The sequence below is a fragment of the Gossypium arboreum genome, chromosome 13 (genome assembly GCF_025698485.1).
Source record: "Gossypium arboreum isolate Shixiya-1 chromosome 13, ASM2569848v2, whole genome shotgun sequence".
NCBI lineage: Eukaryota > Viridiplantae > Streptophyta > Magnoliopsida > Malvales > Malvaceae > Gossypium > Gossypium arboreum.
This window is the reverse complement of record NC_069082.1, coordinates 127666838-127682370: the sequence shown is the minus strand read 5'-3', so window position 1 is coordinate 127682370 and position 15533 is coordinate 127666838. Positions and strand designations below refer to the sequence as shown.

The 15533-nt window shown below is 31.7% G+C and overlaps 1 protein-coding gene across 1 annotated transcript; it reads right to left on the bottom strand.

The window, feature by feature from the left end:
- Positions 1 to 7451: 7451 nt before the first annotated feature.
- LOC128286858 (uncharacterized) lies at positions 7452 to 8045 on the bottom strand. The gene is made up of 2 exons (XM_053024626.1): positions 7736 to 8045; positions 7452 to 7651 (listed from the first exon to the last, which is right to left on the bottom strand). The coding sequence occupies exons 1-2, from the start codon at positions 8043 to 8045 to the stop codon at positions 7452 to 7454; spliced, it is 510 nt and encodes a 169-aa protein (XP_052880586.1).
- Between the last annotated feature and the right edge of the window lie 7488 nt (positions 8046 to 15533).

The window sequence follows — 15533 nt, the reverse complement described above, 5'->3', positions numbered from 1 at the left end:
ATTCTTGTACCTTTTTTTCTGAATAATGGCAAAACCATCAAGTATCCACAAATTTCAGCTTCAAAAATAGAAATACTCCCAAAATAGTGGTTATATCCAAGGATTCCATTCTCCATTTTGTTTACATGTAACACCTCGGTAGTAGCAAAACATGTTTCCATCCTAACATCCCCCTCGGTAAATAATGCATAAAATTTCCTACCAAAGGATGTTCAGAATCAATAGGGATATGTCTAGACAAGTGACTCTTATAGGTTGAATTGTACTGTTTTGCCAAGCTTGTGAAAATCTCCTTAATATTTTATTATATGTCATTGGCAACATTATTACAAAGTAATTTTACTATTGTAGTTCTTTTATATTATTATATTGCTTGTTCGTGGTCTAAGCTTGGGCTTAAAATTTTCAACCTTATATCGGTTCGATTTATTGTTTAAAAATAATAATATATTGAATGTGTTTTTAGTATTGTTTTTCTTTGTCATTTAAAAAATGGTTAATATGTAGTTTGCCGATTAAACTTGTCCAAAATACTTAGTTGGTGCCTGAACTTGTATTCCGTCACCTACATTGGTACCTCTACACTAACACTATTAGTTTGTGCTGACGTGACACTAATGGCCAATCTAATGGTGACTTGTGACAACCTCTGAGTATGACACATGGTGGACATGAATTAAATTAAAAAACTTTAAAAATATATATTTTTAGACAAATTCATGTACACTTAGGTACTTTTGGATAAGTTCAGGGGACAAACTATATATTAACCTTTAGAAAGTTAATGTTGTTAACGAATTGAGATAATGTGTTGCGTGTGAAAATTTTCAAACTCAGGTACCAATTAAGTACAAAAAAATTCAGGTATCAACTAAGAGTTTTTGGATAAATTTAAAGAGCAAACTACATATTAACCCTCTAAAAAAATACAAGAAAGAAAAAAAACAATTATAAACTATAAGTTTTTATCAAAAAAAATATTATCCAAAACATTTTTAAAAAGTGTTTTTAAAATCGAAAAGTGAAGCTATTAATTGAGAGAGGGGGCTACACCAATAAGACTTAAACTATAGTAAATGTCACTAAACAATTAGTAAGTTTACGTTTTGGTCACTCAACTTCAAAAAATTATTTAATGGTCACATAACTATGGAAAAGTTTTCATTTAAGTCACTGGATTGTTAAAATCGTTGACATATAGTCTTTTCCATTTGTAATGCGGCACCTACAACAATTGAAAGCTCTCTTTTCCCTTTTCTTGTACGGTTCAGTTTTTTCAATAAAACAACTTTTACCATCACAAATTTACGAGCCAAAATCCAAACAACTTTTTTATTCGATCTCCAACATTGACTGTCAGATCAACTTTGACCTAAGATACATTCTTCTACTCATTGATGGGTACTAATCCATAATATCGATTATCGAATTGATGCTTGAAGCTTGCTAGCCTTAAAAAAAAAACTTAATAGCCCAATGACTTATTGTAACTTTTGTTTACCGTAGGTTACATTTTAGTCACTTATGTTTGAAATGTTACATTTTAGTTACTTACGTTAACGTGTTGTAACATTTTAGTCACTAAGTCGTTAGTTGATGTTAACGGTGTAACGGTAAACTGACGTGGCACGTTAAATCATCATTTCGAACAAAAATTTTAAGTTAAATTATACAATTGATCCTCATATTTTTTTCGCTTTGAGCAATTTAATTTTTTTCTTTTACGTTCTTTTAACTTCTTTTTTTTCTTTATTTTCCATTCTCTTTTGCTTCTCCCTCTGTTTTTCTCCCTTCTCTATCTCCTTTAACGTAGTTTTTCTATGTTTTTCATTTGTTAAGACTTTTTTAAGTTTATGAAAAAAGAAAAGGCGAAAGTTGAATCCAATTTGGATCTCTCAATAACCTAGTCTTTGGTAGGCAAAATTTATGTTTCTGTAGTGAAAAAAATAAGAAGAGAGAGAAATAAAGGGGAAGAAGAAAAGGAAAATAAATAAAAAATAAAAAATTAAATTGTTCAAAAAAATATATAGGGACTAGTTTTAACAATTGGAAAACATCGAAAAACTACGTTAAAAGAAATGGAGAAGAGGGGAAAACAGAGAGAGAAGGAGAAAAGAATGGAAAATAAAGAAAAAAGGAAAGTTCAAAGAATATAAAAAAAAAATTAAAAATTTCAAAATGAAAAAATATAGGGACCAATTGTATAATCTAAAATTTTCGGTTGAAATGATGATATAACTTTTCAGATCAGCTAACCGTTACACCTTTAACGATAATTAACACTCAGTGACTAAAATATTACAATATGATAAAGTAAGTGACTAAAATATAACATTTTAAATATAGGTGACAAAAGTAACTATTTTGATAGTTTACCGAACAATAATTCTAATCTAGCTGTTTATAGTTATAACTTCAATGCATTTAAAATTAGGTGGCATATGAAATTGCTGGTTTGACTAAATTTTTACATATAAAAATGTCACATAAAATTTCTTAACAGAATAAGCGGAATTTGCTATTCATTGGACTGAATTTTTATGGTATCTAAAAGTAGAGAAATCATTAATGATCAAATTAATTGTTGAAATCACTTTTTTTTTTAGAAATTGAAATCTGCACAATTTGATCCCATTTTTCTTTCTAAGAAAAAAAATCAGGTTTTATTTTTCTTTTGAATTAACAAGTTTGAGGAAATTTTGGGAATCTAAGGTTAAAGAATAATAAAAAGAAATGGAATCTTCGGTGGGTTTGAATTCACATGATAATTTAGATAAACAGATTTCTCAGCTGATGCAATGTAAGCCCTTATCGGAGCAAGAGGTATTTTTATTTTTCATTCTATAATGGAATGAATCTATTTTAGAATTGATTTATTTACTTATTGATCTGTGGATTTTTCTTATCATTCTAAGTCCACTTTGAATAACTAATGATTGGAATATTAAGGATTTATTAACTGAATGGAATATGAAAAAATATACAATTTTACAATGATTATTTAAATTAATTCAAAGTTTCAACAACAGAAACAATGGGAACAAGTCTATGCCATCAATATTATATTGTATCAATTAAGATAACAAATTCACACATTATTATCTATACATATTCCCTTATTTTTTTTGCCTAATACTCATTTGGATTTTCAAGCTCGAGAGTTGATGTTATCTCATATCCCATTGAGACATAATATTTTATAAATCGATTCCCAAAGAAGGAGTCGAGGTGCTTGAACCTTTGCGTTAATCAGCTCCTTTTCACAATTAGCAATTTCGGGACCTATAACACTACATCATAGTTTGCGGTTTGGGGATCTTCAACCAATTCGAAGATACCATTTCAAATGATAAGATTGCATATTTGTAAGCTTCAACGCAACAATTAAGAGCTTTCAAAGCACAGGGAGAACTCGGTTTCTTAATTATTTCATTATATACATTCAACGTTGCTTTGGCATTTGCTGCTCCTAATTTCATAATGAGGGTTCCTAGTTGGGTTGTATCCATTGCCGCAATAACTTCGGAGTGGAAAGTGCTTTCGGCAAAACACGTGATTTTGAATTGCCTTGCCATTGCATAAATTTTCTACTAGTTGCGATGAAGGTATCGGAAGGGAAACATTAGCCTTTGGAATAATTGCACTTGTTGGCAAAGACGAAAGCGAAAAGATTGATAAAAAAATAACTAAAACTAAGCATAATTGATATGGAGGAGCCATTGTCTTGTTGACTATGATATGGAGATATTTTTAATTACAAATTTTGATCTTGTGATTTTTAATTTATTTTACTACTTTTTATAAAGGTAAAACAAATCTATTTTTGGATAAGTCTTAGTTATGATAACATACATTATTATCAATTCTAACAATAAAGCTATTTTACAATTTTGTTAACAAAACTAATTTAGTAATTTATTTTCTAATATAAGTGTTTGATTGTACAATTATATTGATTTTTCTCTTTTTATTGAAAATTTTGGTTGCAATTAACTTTTCTTTTGATGTGTAAATAAAACTAACCAACCCTACTAAATAATGACAAACGGAAACTCAACTATTTTATCAAACCCAAATTTATCAAACATCTCCTTCGGGAAATTAACAAACACTTGCCCCTCTGTATTCCTATCTGAAGCCACCTTAGCAAGCCTGTCATCAACTTTATTCCTTTCTCTCGGAATACACTTGATTTGTAATTGGACTATAATTTGTAAAAACAAATGAATCCTTCTTATCAAGGCTGAGGACGAACTGGCCAAGCAGCTAACCTGCAAAGCTTTAACGAATTCCAGGCTATCCATGTGTATCAACACATTCTTGTACCTCTTTCTCTGAATAATGGCAAAACCATCAAGTATCCACAAATTTCAGCTTCAAAAATAGAAATACTCCCAAAATAGTGGTTATATCCAAGGATTTCATTCTCCATTTTGTTTACATGTAACACCCTGGCAGTAGCAAAACATGTTTCCATCCTAACATCCCCCTCGGTATATAATGCATAAAATTTCCTACCAAAGGATGTTCAGAATCAATAGGGAGATGTCTAGACAAGTGACTCTTATAGGTTGAATTGTACTGTTTTGCCAAGCTTGTGGAAATCTCCTTAATATTTTATTATATGTCATTGGCAACATTATTACAAAGTAATTTTACTATTGTAGTTCTTCTATATTATTATATTGCTTGTTCGTGGTCTAAGCTTAGGCTTAAAGTTTTCAACCTTATATCGGTTCGATTTATTGTTTAAAAATAATAATATATTGAATGTGTTTTTAGTATTGTTTTTCTTTGTCATTTAAAAAATGGTTAATATGTAGTTTGCCGATTAAACTTGTCCAAAATACTTAGTTGGTACCTGAACTTGTATTCCGTCACCTAGATTGGTACCTTTACACTAACACTATTAGTTTGTGCTGACGTGGCACTAATGGCCAATCTAATGGTGACTTGTGACAACCTCTGAGTATGACACATGGTGGACATGAACTAAATTAAAAAACTTTAAAAATTTATATTTTTAGACAAATTCATGTACAATTAGGTACTTTTGGATAAGTTCGGGGGACAAACTATATATTAACCTTTAGAAAGTTAAAGTTTTTAACGAATTGAGATAATGTGTTGCGTGTGAAAATTTTCAAACTCAGGTACCAATTAAGTACAAAAAAATTTAGGTATCAACTAAGAGTTTTTGGATAAATTTAAAGAGCAAACTACATATTAACCCTCTAAAAAATACAAAAAAGAAAAAAATAATTATAAACTATAAGTTTTATCATAAAAACTATTATCCAAAACATTTTTAAAAAGTGTTTTTAAAATCGAAAAGTGAAGCTATTAATTGAGAGAGGGGGCTACACCAATAAGACTTAAACTATAGTAAATATCACTAAACTATTAGTAAGTTTACATTTTGGTCACTCAACTTCAAAAAATTATTTAATGGTCACATAACTATGGAAAAGTTTTCATTTAAGTCACTGGATTGTTAAAATCGTTGACATATAGTCTTTTCCATTTGTAATGCGGCACCTACAACAATTGAAAGCTCTCTTTTCCCTTTTCTTGTACGGTTCAGTTTTTTCAATAGAACAACTTTTACCGTCACAAATTTACGAGCCAAAATCCAAACAACGTTTTTATTCGATCTCCAACATTGACTGTCAGATCAACTTTGACCTAAGATACATTCTTCTACTCATTGATGGGTACTAATCCACAATATCGATTATCGAATTGATGCTTGAAGCTTGCTAGCCTTAAAAAAAAATACTTAATAGCCCAATGACTTATAGTAACTTTTGTTTACCGTAGGTTACATTTTACTTACTTATGTTTGAAATGTTACATTTTAGTTACTTACGTTAACGCGTTGTAACATTTTGGTCACTGAGTCGTTAGTTGCTGTTAACGGTGTAACGGTAAACTGACGTGGCACGTTAAATCATCATTTCGATCAAAAATTTTAAGTTAAATTATACAATTGATCCTCATATTTTTTTCGCTTTGAGCAATTTAATTTTTTTCTTTTACGTTCTTTTAACTTCTTTTTTTTTTCTTTATTTTCCATTCTCTTTTGCTTCTCCCTCTGTTTTTCTTCCTTCTCTATCTCATTTAACGTAGTTTTTCTATGTTTTTCATTTGTTAAAACTTTTTTAAGTTTATGAAAAAAGAAAAGGCGAAAGTTGAATCCAATTTGGATCTCTCAATAACCTAGTCTTTGCTAGGCAAAATTTATGTTTCTATAGTGAAAAATATAAGAAGAGAGAGAAATAAAGGGAAGAAGAAAAGGAAAATAAAAAAAGAAAAAGAAAAAATTAAATTGTTCAAAAAAATATATAGGGACTAGTGTTAACAATTGGAAAACATAGAAAAACTACGTTAAAAGAAATGGTGAAAAGGGGAAAACAGAGGGAGAAGAAGAAGAGAATGGAAAATAAAGAAAAAAAAGGAAAGTTCAAAGAATATAAAAGAAAAAAAATTCAAAATGAAAAAAATATAGAGACCAATTGTATAATCTAAAATTTTCAGCTGAAATGATGATATAACTTGTCAGATCAGCTTACCGTTACACCTTTAACGATAATTAACACTCAGTGACTAAAATATTACAATATGATAAAGTAAGTGACTAAAATATAATATTTTAAATATAGGTGACAAAAGTAACTATTTTGATAGTTTACCGAACAATAATTCTAATCTAGCTGTTTATAGTTATAACTTCAATGCATTTAAAATTAGGTGGCATATGAAATTGCTGGTTGGACTGAATTTTTACATATAAAAATGTCACATAAAATTTCTTAACAGAATAAGCGGAATTTGTTATTCATTGGACTGAATTTTTATGGTATCTAAAAGTTAGAGAAATCATTAATGATCAAATTAATTGTTGAAATCAATTTTTTTTTTTTACAAATTGAAATCAGCACAATTTGATCCCGTTTTTCTTTCTAAGAAAAAAAATCAGGTTTTATTTTTCTTTTGAATTAACAAGTTTGAGGAAATTTTGGGAATCTAAGGTTAAAGAATAATTAAAAGAAACGGAATCTTTGGTGGGTTTGAATTCACATGATAATTTGGATAAACTGATTTCTCAGCTGATGCAGTGTAAGCCCTTATCGGAGCAAGATGTACTTTTATTTTTCATTCTATAATGGAATGAATCTATTTTAGAATTGATTTATTTACTTATTGATCTGTGGATTTTCCTTTTCATTCTAAGTCCACTTTGAATAGCTAATAATTGGAATATTAAGGATTTATTAACTTAATGGAATATGAAAAAAATATACAATTTTACAATGATTATTTAAATTAATTCAAAGTTTCAACAACACCAACAATGGGAGCAAGTCTATGCCATCAATATTATATTGTATCAATCAAGATAACAAATTCACACATTATTATCTATACATATTCCCTTTTTTTTTTTTTGCCTAATACTCATTTGGATTTTCAAGCTCGAGAGTTGATGTTATCTCATATCCCATTGAGACATAATATTTTATAAATCGATTCCCAGCAAGGAGTCGAGGTGCTTGAACCTTTGCATTAATCAGCTCCTTTTCACAATTAGCAATTTCGGGACCTATAACAGCTACATCATAGTTTGCGGTTTGGGGATCTTCAACCAATTCTGAAGATACCATTTCAAATGATAAGATTGCATATTTGTAAGCTTCAACGCAACAATTAAGAGCTTTCAAAGCCTAGGGAGAACCTGGTTTCTTAATTATTTCATTATATACAATCAACGTTGCTTTGGCATTTGCTGCTCCTAATTTCATAATGAGGGTTCCTAGTTGGGTTGTATCCATTGCCGCAATAACTTCGGGAGTGGAAAGTGCTTTCAGGCAAAACCTGTGATTTTGAATTGCCTTGCCATTGCATAAATTTTCTACTAGTTGCGATGAAGGTATCGGAAGGGAAACATTAGCCTTTGGAATAATTGCACTTGTTGGCAAAGAAGAAAGAGAAAAGATTGATAAAAAAATAACTAAAACTAAGCATAATTGATATGGAGGAGCCATTGTCTTGTTGACTATGATATGAAGATATTTTTAATTACAAATTTTGATCTTGTGATTTTTTAATTTATTTTACTACTTTTTATAAAGGTAAAACAAATCTATTTTTGGATAAGTCTTAGTTATGATAACATACATTATTATCAATTCTAACAATAAAGCTATTTTACCATTTTGTTAACAAAACTAATTTAGTAATTTATTTTCTAATATAAGTGTTTGATTGTACAATTATATTGATTTTCTCTTTTATTGAAAGTTTTGGTTGCAATCAACTTTTCTTTTAGTGTGTAAATAAAACTAAACTAACCAACCTTACTAAATAATGACAAACTGAAACTCAACTACTTTATCAAACCCAAATTCATCTAACATCTCCTCAGGGAAATTAACACATTTGCCCCTCTGTATTCCTATCTGAAGCCACCTTAGCAAGCCTGTCATCAACTTTATTCCTCTCTCTCGGATACACTTGATTTGTAATTGGACTATGTAACACCCCTTACCCGTATCCGGAACCGAAACAGAGTTCGAGGCATTACCGGACTTACATCATAACATTTAAACACATTCGAATCATACATTTTGCATACAATTTAAAACCTTTATATTCGCAATCATATTGTCCCTTACTAGGCTCATCAAAGCCTTAAAACATACTCAAAAGAGGTTCGGGACTAAACCGATGACATTTGAAACCTTTTGGAAACTTAGAAAATTTTCATCTCTGCAGGGGTCACACGCCACAGCATGCCCGTGTGTCACCCACAAGGCCAAGTGGCACGCCTGTCTCCCAGTCGTGTGGAAGCAGGTATGCATCGACTTGGGTCAAGCGACCGACCACACGCCCATGTGCGGTTAGTGTGCCTTACACGGCCACAAGACACGCCCGTGTGTTTAGGTCGTGTCAAGTCTGTAGGGTATACTGACTTAATTTGAGAAGCTACCTAGGGGACACACGGCCGTGTACCAAGGCTATGTGACACACACGGTCAAGCCACACACCCGTGTGCTCAGCCGTGTTTAATGAAAATAGGCTTGGTTAAAGCCACATTTCTCACCCTCCAAAAGCATACCTAAATACCACACTTCATGCCATTTCAAAACACACATAGGCAATTACAACATGGAAAATTCATATACAAATCAAAGCATTATATCACAAACCAAATCACTACTCAAAAAACTCAATCTTAAACATATCCAAAACAACATATCATTATCAAAAATTTTACATATCTTCCTTATGTATTATTCTCAATCTTCCATCACCTAAATCATGCTTCTCAAACACATCAATTCATTATTTATACTTCATACTAAAATATGCCAACACAAAAGCATTATAAACATCACATATGTCATTTATCAAACACATACTTTAGGCCTACTTAAATGGCCAATACACACCAACCTTTATAAGCCAAATCACATGGCTAAAATCACAACAAAACATACCATCTTAACACTAGTCTATACATGCCATAAACCAAGCCTCAAAGTGTAAAAATACCGTAATTCAATAAGCGGATATTGTGATACGATCTCCGTTGGCTTCGAACCTAAGCAAACATCCGAAATACTACAAAACATAAAAAAAAAATAACACAAAGTAAGCTTCACAGCTTAGTAAGTTCGTATATGAGTCTAAAATGATCATAACATTCATATAACAATTTCGAATTAGATAAATCTTTAACAATTAAAGTATCAATTCTTGAACTAATTTCAAATTATTCATGTCCTCATTCATAAGTTTTCAACTTCATATAACTCGACAATCATATACACAAGCTCAAAAATCGTATTACAACATCACGTACGAAATATCCATATGGCGAATATATATGGTTTTGTATACACATATTCACAGACCAAATTCTAAAATATTCATATCATTTTATCATAAAACCGAATACACATTCCATAATCACATATATACTTCATTTGCATCACACATTATTTGTAATAAATCATCATGTTACTTACTTACCTTATATTAAATAAATAATAAGTTTATTCATACACGCCATTTAGCTCGTTTAATGAATTCAAATACCATATCAGCATGGATTCTTCTAAGCATAAACTTTTAATAATTCACCGGCATAAAGCCTGCTAGGCATAAGCCTGAATTACACACCGGCTCAAGGCCTATTAGACTTAAAGTCTGATTTTATATTCACCGGCAATAAGCCTGCTAGGCATAAAGCCCAATTACATTCACCAGCACCATGCTTGCTAGGCTTAAAGCCCGAATATCACTATTATAAACTGTTTCATACACAATTCATATAACAAAAACTTCAGATATTTCATATCGACCATTCGAACTTTCAATGATATAACTTAGTCAATTAAACTCAAATACAATATTTATATTTTTAAACACATTCGACTAGCTCTTTTATGAATCTATAGATTCCAAAATAGCATATTAAACCAAGTCACATTCAATATAAATGATGTTTAATTGCTTAAAGACTTACACTTTCTTTCTCGACTTGACTTTGCCGTTGAACCATTCGAATCGTTAAGGATACACGGTAATCACATATAGCTCGTACAATGCCATATCCTAGATATGGTCTTACATGTTATCATATATCGATGCCACTGTCCCACACATGGTCTTACGAAATCACATCTCGATAACCTAATGTTATGACATTTGTATCCTATACTATTCTTAAAGTTAAATGCAGCTTTGGATATCATAACTTTGTCGATTCTTGCTCGTATTAAATTATTCGATATTCATGAAAATTCAATGATAATAAAAAAGTATTTATAACACAATTTAAATACATTTATTAGCATACGAGCTTTCCTGGCTAAGTTGTAGAGATACCAAAGTTCAGGGACATTTTGGTAAATTTCCTATTTTCCTTGATTTTCCACCCGATCTTGATCTAAATTAATAATTTCATTCAATACATTAATTTAGAAAGTAAAACACCTCATTTCATGCAATTTGGTCATTTTTGACATTTTTACAAAATTGCCCCTAAAGTTTTACTTTTATTCAATTTAGTCCCTGAGCTCAAAACATGCAAATTAACCATTTTTAACCATAATTAAGCTTAGCTGAATGTTCATGATATCAAAACAGCCCATAAATCACTTTATGGTAAAATTACATTTTTGCCCCAGATATTTCAACTTCTTTACAATTTAGTCTCTATATCATAAAAATGCAAATTCATGAAATTGAGTACAATCCTACTATAGTCGAATATCACCAATGTCCCTAGAAGCCCTCACATTTTATTTATTCACACTTTTACCACACAATTTATCATATTTCACGATTTAGTCCAAAATTGACATTTTTACTAAAATTCACTTAACAAAACTCATTAATCTAACATCAAAAATTTATTTTCTATCATTAAACATCAAGATACTCAAACATTAAATAATGGCATTATCCAAATACTTTAACAATTTTGAAATAGGAGGTACGGGCTAGCTAGATTACGAAGCAACGATCTCAAAAACCTAAAAATTATCAAAAACTGGGACGAAACTGACTTACATGCATGAAGATGAATGGCCGAACCTTAAAAGGACAACCATGGCTTTCTTTTCTTTTTTATTCGGCTGAAAGAGATGAACTTTTCATGCATTTTCATGTTTTATTTATTTAATTAACCTTTAATAACCTATTTACAATTTTACCCTTAATATATAACCACTAAAATATTTCATGCATGACCAAACATGTCCACTCACAATTCAAATGGTTTAATTATAAATATTTATGACTCGATTTATAGAAACGAGGTCCCGATACCTCATTTTCTAAACGCAGTTGACCTTAGGGTCATATCACTTGAACTAAATAAATCGCTTATAAAATAAAAATCACAATAACGAAAACATTTTTGAAATCACAATTAACTCGTAAATATTAAATATAATATTTACAAACCTTCTCTGTAACACCCCAAACCCAGCTCAGAAGTTATGGCCAGATCCGGCATGCCACATCAAAAACGTAAAAAAAAAATTCCATTCTAAGTCCAGAAAATCGTACTTGATGTTCAAAAGATTAATTCATTAAGGGTTAAAGTGAATGGAAGTCATGCACCGGTAGGAAACCGGAAAAGAGGTGGTGAGTCCATCGGATTTGCTAAGTACCAAGCTCCTTCGGATCCAATCCTAGACATGCATACCGCCATTTCCACACCTTAACGTCATGGATATTTCTAGGAAACCGATTTGATTAAGTCATTTTTAGGAAAAGTGATTAATTTTGGAAAATACTTTCATTGCGGAAGGTTTGCTTGTTGTCGTGTTATTTTGAAATCAATTGTTGTTTTTGAAAACGCGCCTAAAGCTATCCAATTTCAACAGTTAAAATAAGTATTACCTATCTTAGTAATACATATTAAAACCATCAAAAATAATTAAGCGGCCTTATTACATTTAAAACCCAAAACTTCAAACGTAAATAAAAGGATGTCCAGTTCACGGAAGAAAATCAAACTTTCGAGCGGGTGGCCACTCAAATTCCCTCACGACTCCAAGCCCACTATGGTTGGGGATTTCTGCGTGGATGAAAATAAAAGGGAGAGTTTGGGAAACTCGGTGTGTAAGGAAAACCCATTCAAAGTCCAAGTCACTCAAGCCCATTGGGCTAAGCCCATTCAGTATGATGGTGCTGGGCGAGCCCTTTTCAGATTACAATAAAGCGGGCCTTAGCCCTTATTCAGATAACAGATGGCCCATAGGCCCATTTCAAAATACATGCAACATCAATAACATATGCAAGCCCATTTGGGAGACTACTCAACCCACCAACCACTACACTCCACCCGTACCAGCCATACACTCCATGTGGGAATAACTCAACCCACCCATTTAACACTCCACAGCTTGCAGCCTTGCTGCTCGGTTATCATAAATTGAGGCAAAGCCTCCAAGACGTGGACAAGCCACTTTCAATACTTCCTCCGTCAATATCCCAGGTCCATGCATCGATAATAACAACATGGCATGCGATAAATAACAACGATCAAACATGCATTTAGGTCAATTTAACCTAGGGGTATTTTGTAATTTATCTACTAGGGGTAAGCGTAAATTTTCCACTTTTAAAGGTATTTCAGTAATTTATCTATTTTAGGGTTTTTCATGCATATTCCTACTTTTCACGTACTAATAGAATCACGTCATCGAAGGTTCTTACGAATTGGGCCGTTGGCCCATCATTCCAATTTTGGCCCATTAAGCCCAAAAATATCGAGGGCATAGAAATCATGCACTTTGCGGTCCAAACATTGCAGCTTACCAAAAACATTAATCGATTTACCTCACGAGCATTCGCACTTTTCGCAAATCTACAAAATACCGGTTTTCGGCATTTGGCTTTTGCCGATCTAGACTAAGAAAGAGGGTGTTAGTTACACACTGTTTGCGACGATATCTTGTGAGATCCACACACGAACGCCTACAATTGGATTACTAACACGTTAATCTAACTATTCAAATACAAACTACGTATTAACCCCTTACAATATTCGCCAACCACACCTACAGATCATAGTAAGCTTATAAGAAATCAATAAGCAACTCATTAATAAATTTTTGTCAATGTTTACCACATAATCATAATTTCACTTTAGTTGTCTTCACGAGCAACAGTCACTAAATTATTTATAACTAGAGCTACGAAACTCCAAATCAAGTTCCGTTATTTTCCTGAAAATAGACTCATATATCTTCTATCAATAAAATTTTCAGAATTTTGGTTTAGCCAATCAATACCAGATTTTTCTCAAATTTTCCCATGTTTCCTTTGTTTGACTAATCGACCACTCTTCATTACGAATCAAATTTCTCATTCTACAGAATTAAAAATATGTTCTAGTTTATTCCATTTGAAACTAGACTCATTAAGCTTTAATTACATAATTTATGCAGCTTCTAACTCATCTCCCACAATTTATGGTGATTTTCCAAAGTCACGTTCTTCTTCTTGTCCCAAGCAGTTTATTACCCAATCACTCTTTCACACCTAACTTGCATGCTTATTATTTAAACATGTATATCACCAATCAATCATCACATATCTATGATTTTACTTAAGTATAATCTCCATTTCATTATTCTAAAGCACAACATGTTAGCTGATTTTTCCTTTAACATCTAAGGCATATGCATGCTCATTTGTTTGGCTCAACTTCACCTATCTTCCATTTTTCATCAAAAGAACATGAAACAACAACCATTTCCTTCATTTTAATTCATGACTAAATGCTCACAACACAACTAAAACCAAAATATGCTTCAAGAGTTAAGGTAGAATCAAGAAGAACTCATGAACATCAAGATAGAAGCCAACTACCATGAACTTACCTTCAATTTTCTTCCCCAAGTGACCGAACACTCAAGAGCTTTCTCCTCTCCTTTCTCTTCTCTAACTTTCAGCTATGATGAACAAAGATGGACAAAACTTTGTTCTTTTCACCCTTTTCTTTTAATAAAACTTCATATTTCATCCATTTAATTCTTTAATACAAAAGACATGAAATTCTTATCATGAAACATTTACCTAACCCATTATCATGAAACATTTACCTAACCCATTATCATGGAACATTTACCTAACCTATTATCATTGAACATTTACCTAACCTATTATCAATTTGTATCAATTTGTACCATAAATTATGGATATCAAGTGCACATTTTGTCTACAACAACATGATGGCTGGCCACTTCATGTAAAATGGGAGGTTTGTCATGCAAATCCTCCTATTTTGAACTCCTATTTATTTGGTCACTTCAATTTAGCCTATAGCATTTTCAAACATTTTCACATAGGTCCTATTTCATAATTTCACTCACAACTGACAAAATAAAAGCATGAAATTTTGCCAACATTCACAGAATTCCCGAAAATTAGGGCGTTACATTCTCGTCGAATTTGGTGGCACCGAAACCACTGTTCCGATTAACCCTAAAAACGGGCTGTTACAGACTATAGTTTGTAAAAACAAATGAATCCTTCTAATCAAGGTTGAGGACGAACTGGCCAAGCAGCTAACCTGCAAAGCTTTAACGAACTCCAAGCTATCCATGGGTATCGACACATTCTTGTACCTCTTTCTCTAAATAATGGCAAAACCATGAAGTTTCCACAAATTTCAGCTTCAAAAATAGAAATACTCCCAAAATAATGGTTATATCCAAGGATCCATTCTCCATTTTGTTTACATGTAACACCCCGGCAATAGCAAAACATGTTTCCATCCTAACATCCCCCTCGGTATATAATGCATAAAATTTCCTACCAAAGGATGTTCAGAATCAATAGGGAGATGTCTAGACAAGTGACTCTTATAGGTTGAATTGTACTGTTTTGCCAAGCTTGTGGAAATCTCCTTAATATTTTATTATATCTCGTTGGCAACATTATTACAAAGTAATTTTACGATTGTAGTTCTTTTATATTATTATATTGCTTATTCGTGGACTAAGCTT

Excerpts from the sequence above, each read along its gene's own strand:
- LOC128286858 (XM_053024626.1), bottom strand. The coding sequence starts at position 8,045 with ATGGCTCCTCCATATCAATTATGCTTAGTTTTAGTTATTTTTTTATCA. Across the intron at positions 7,652-7,735 it reads TGAAATAATTAAGAAACCAG|AATTGGTTGAAGATCCCCAA; the intron begins GTTCTCCCTAGG and ends TGGTATCTTCAG.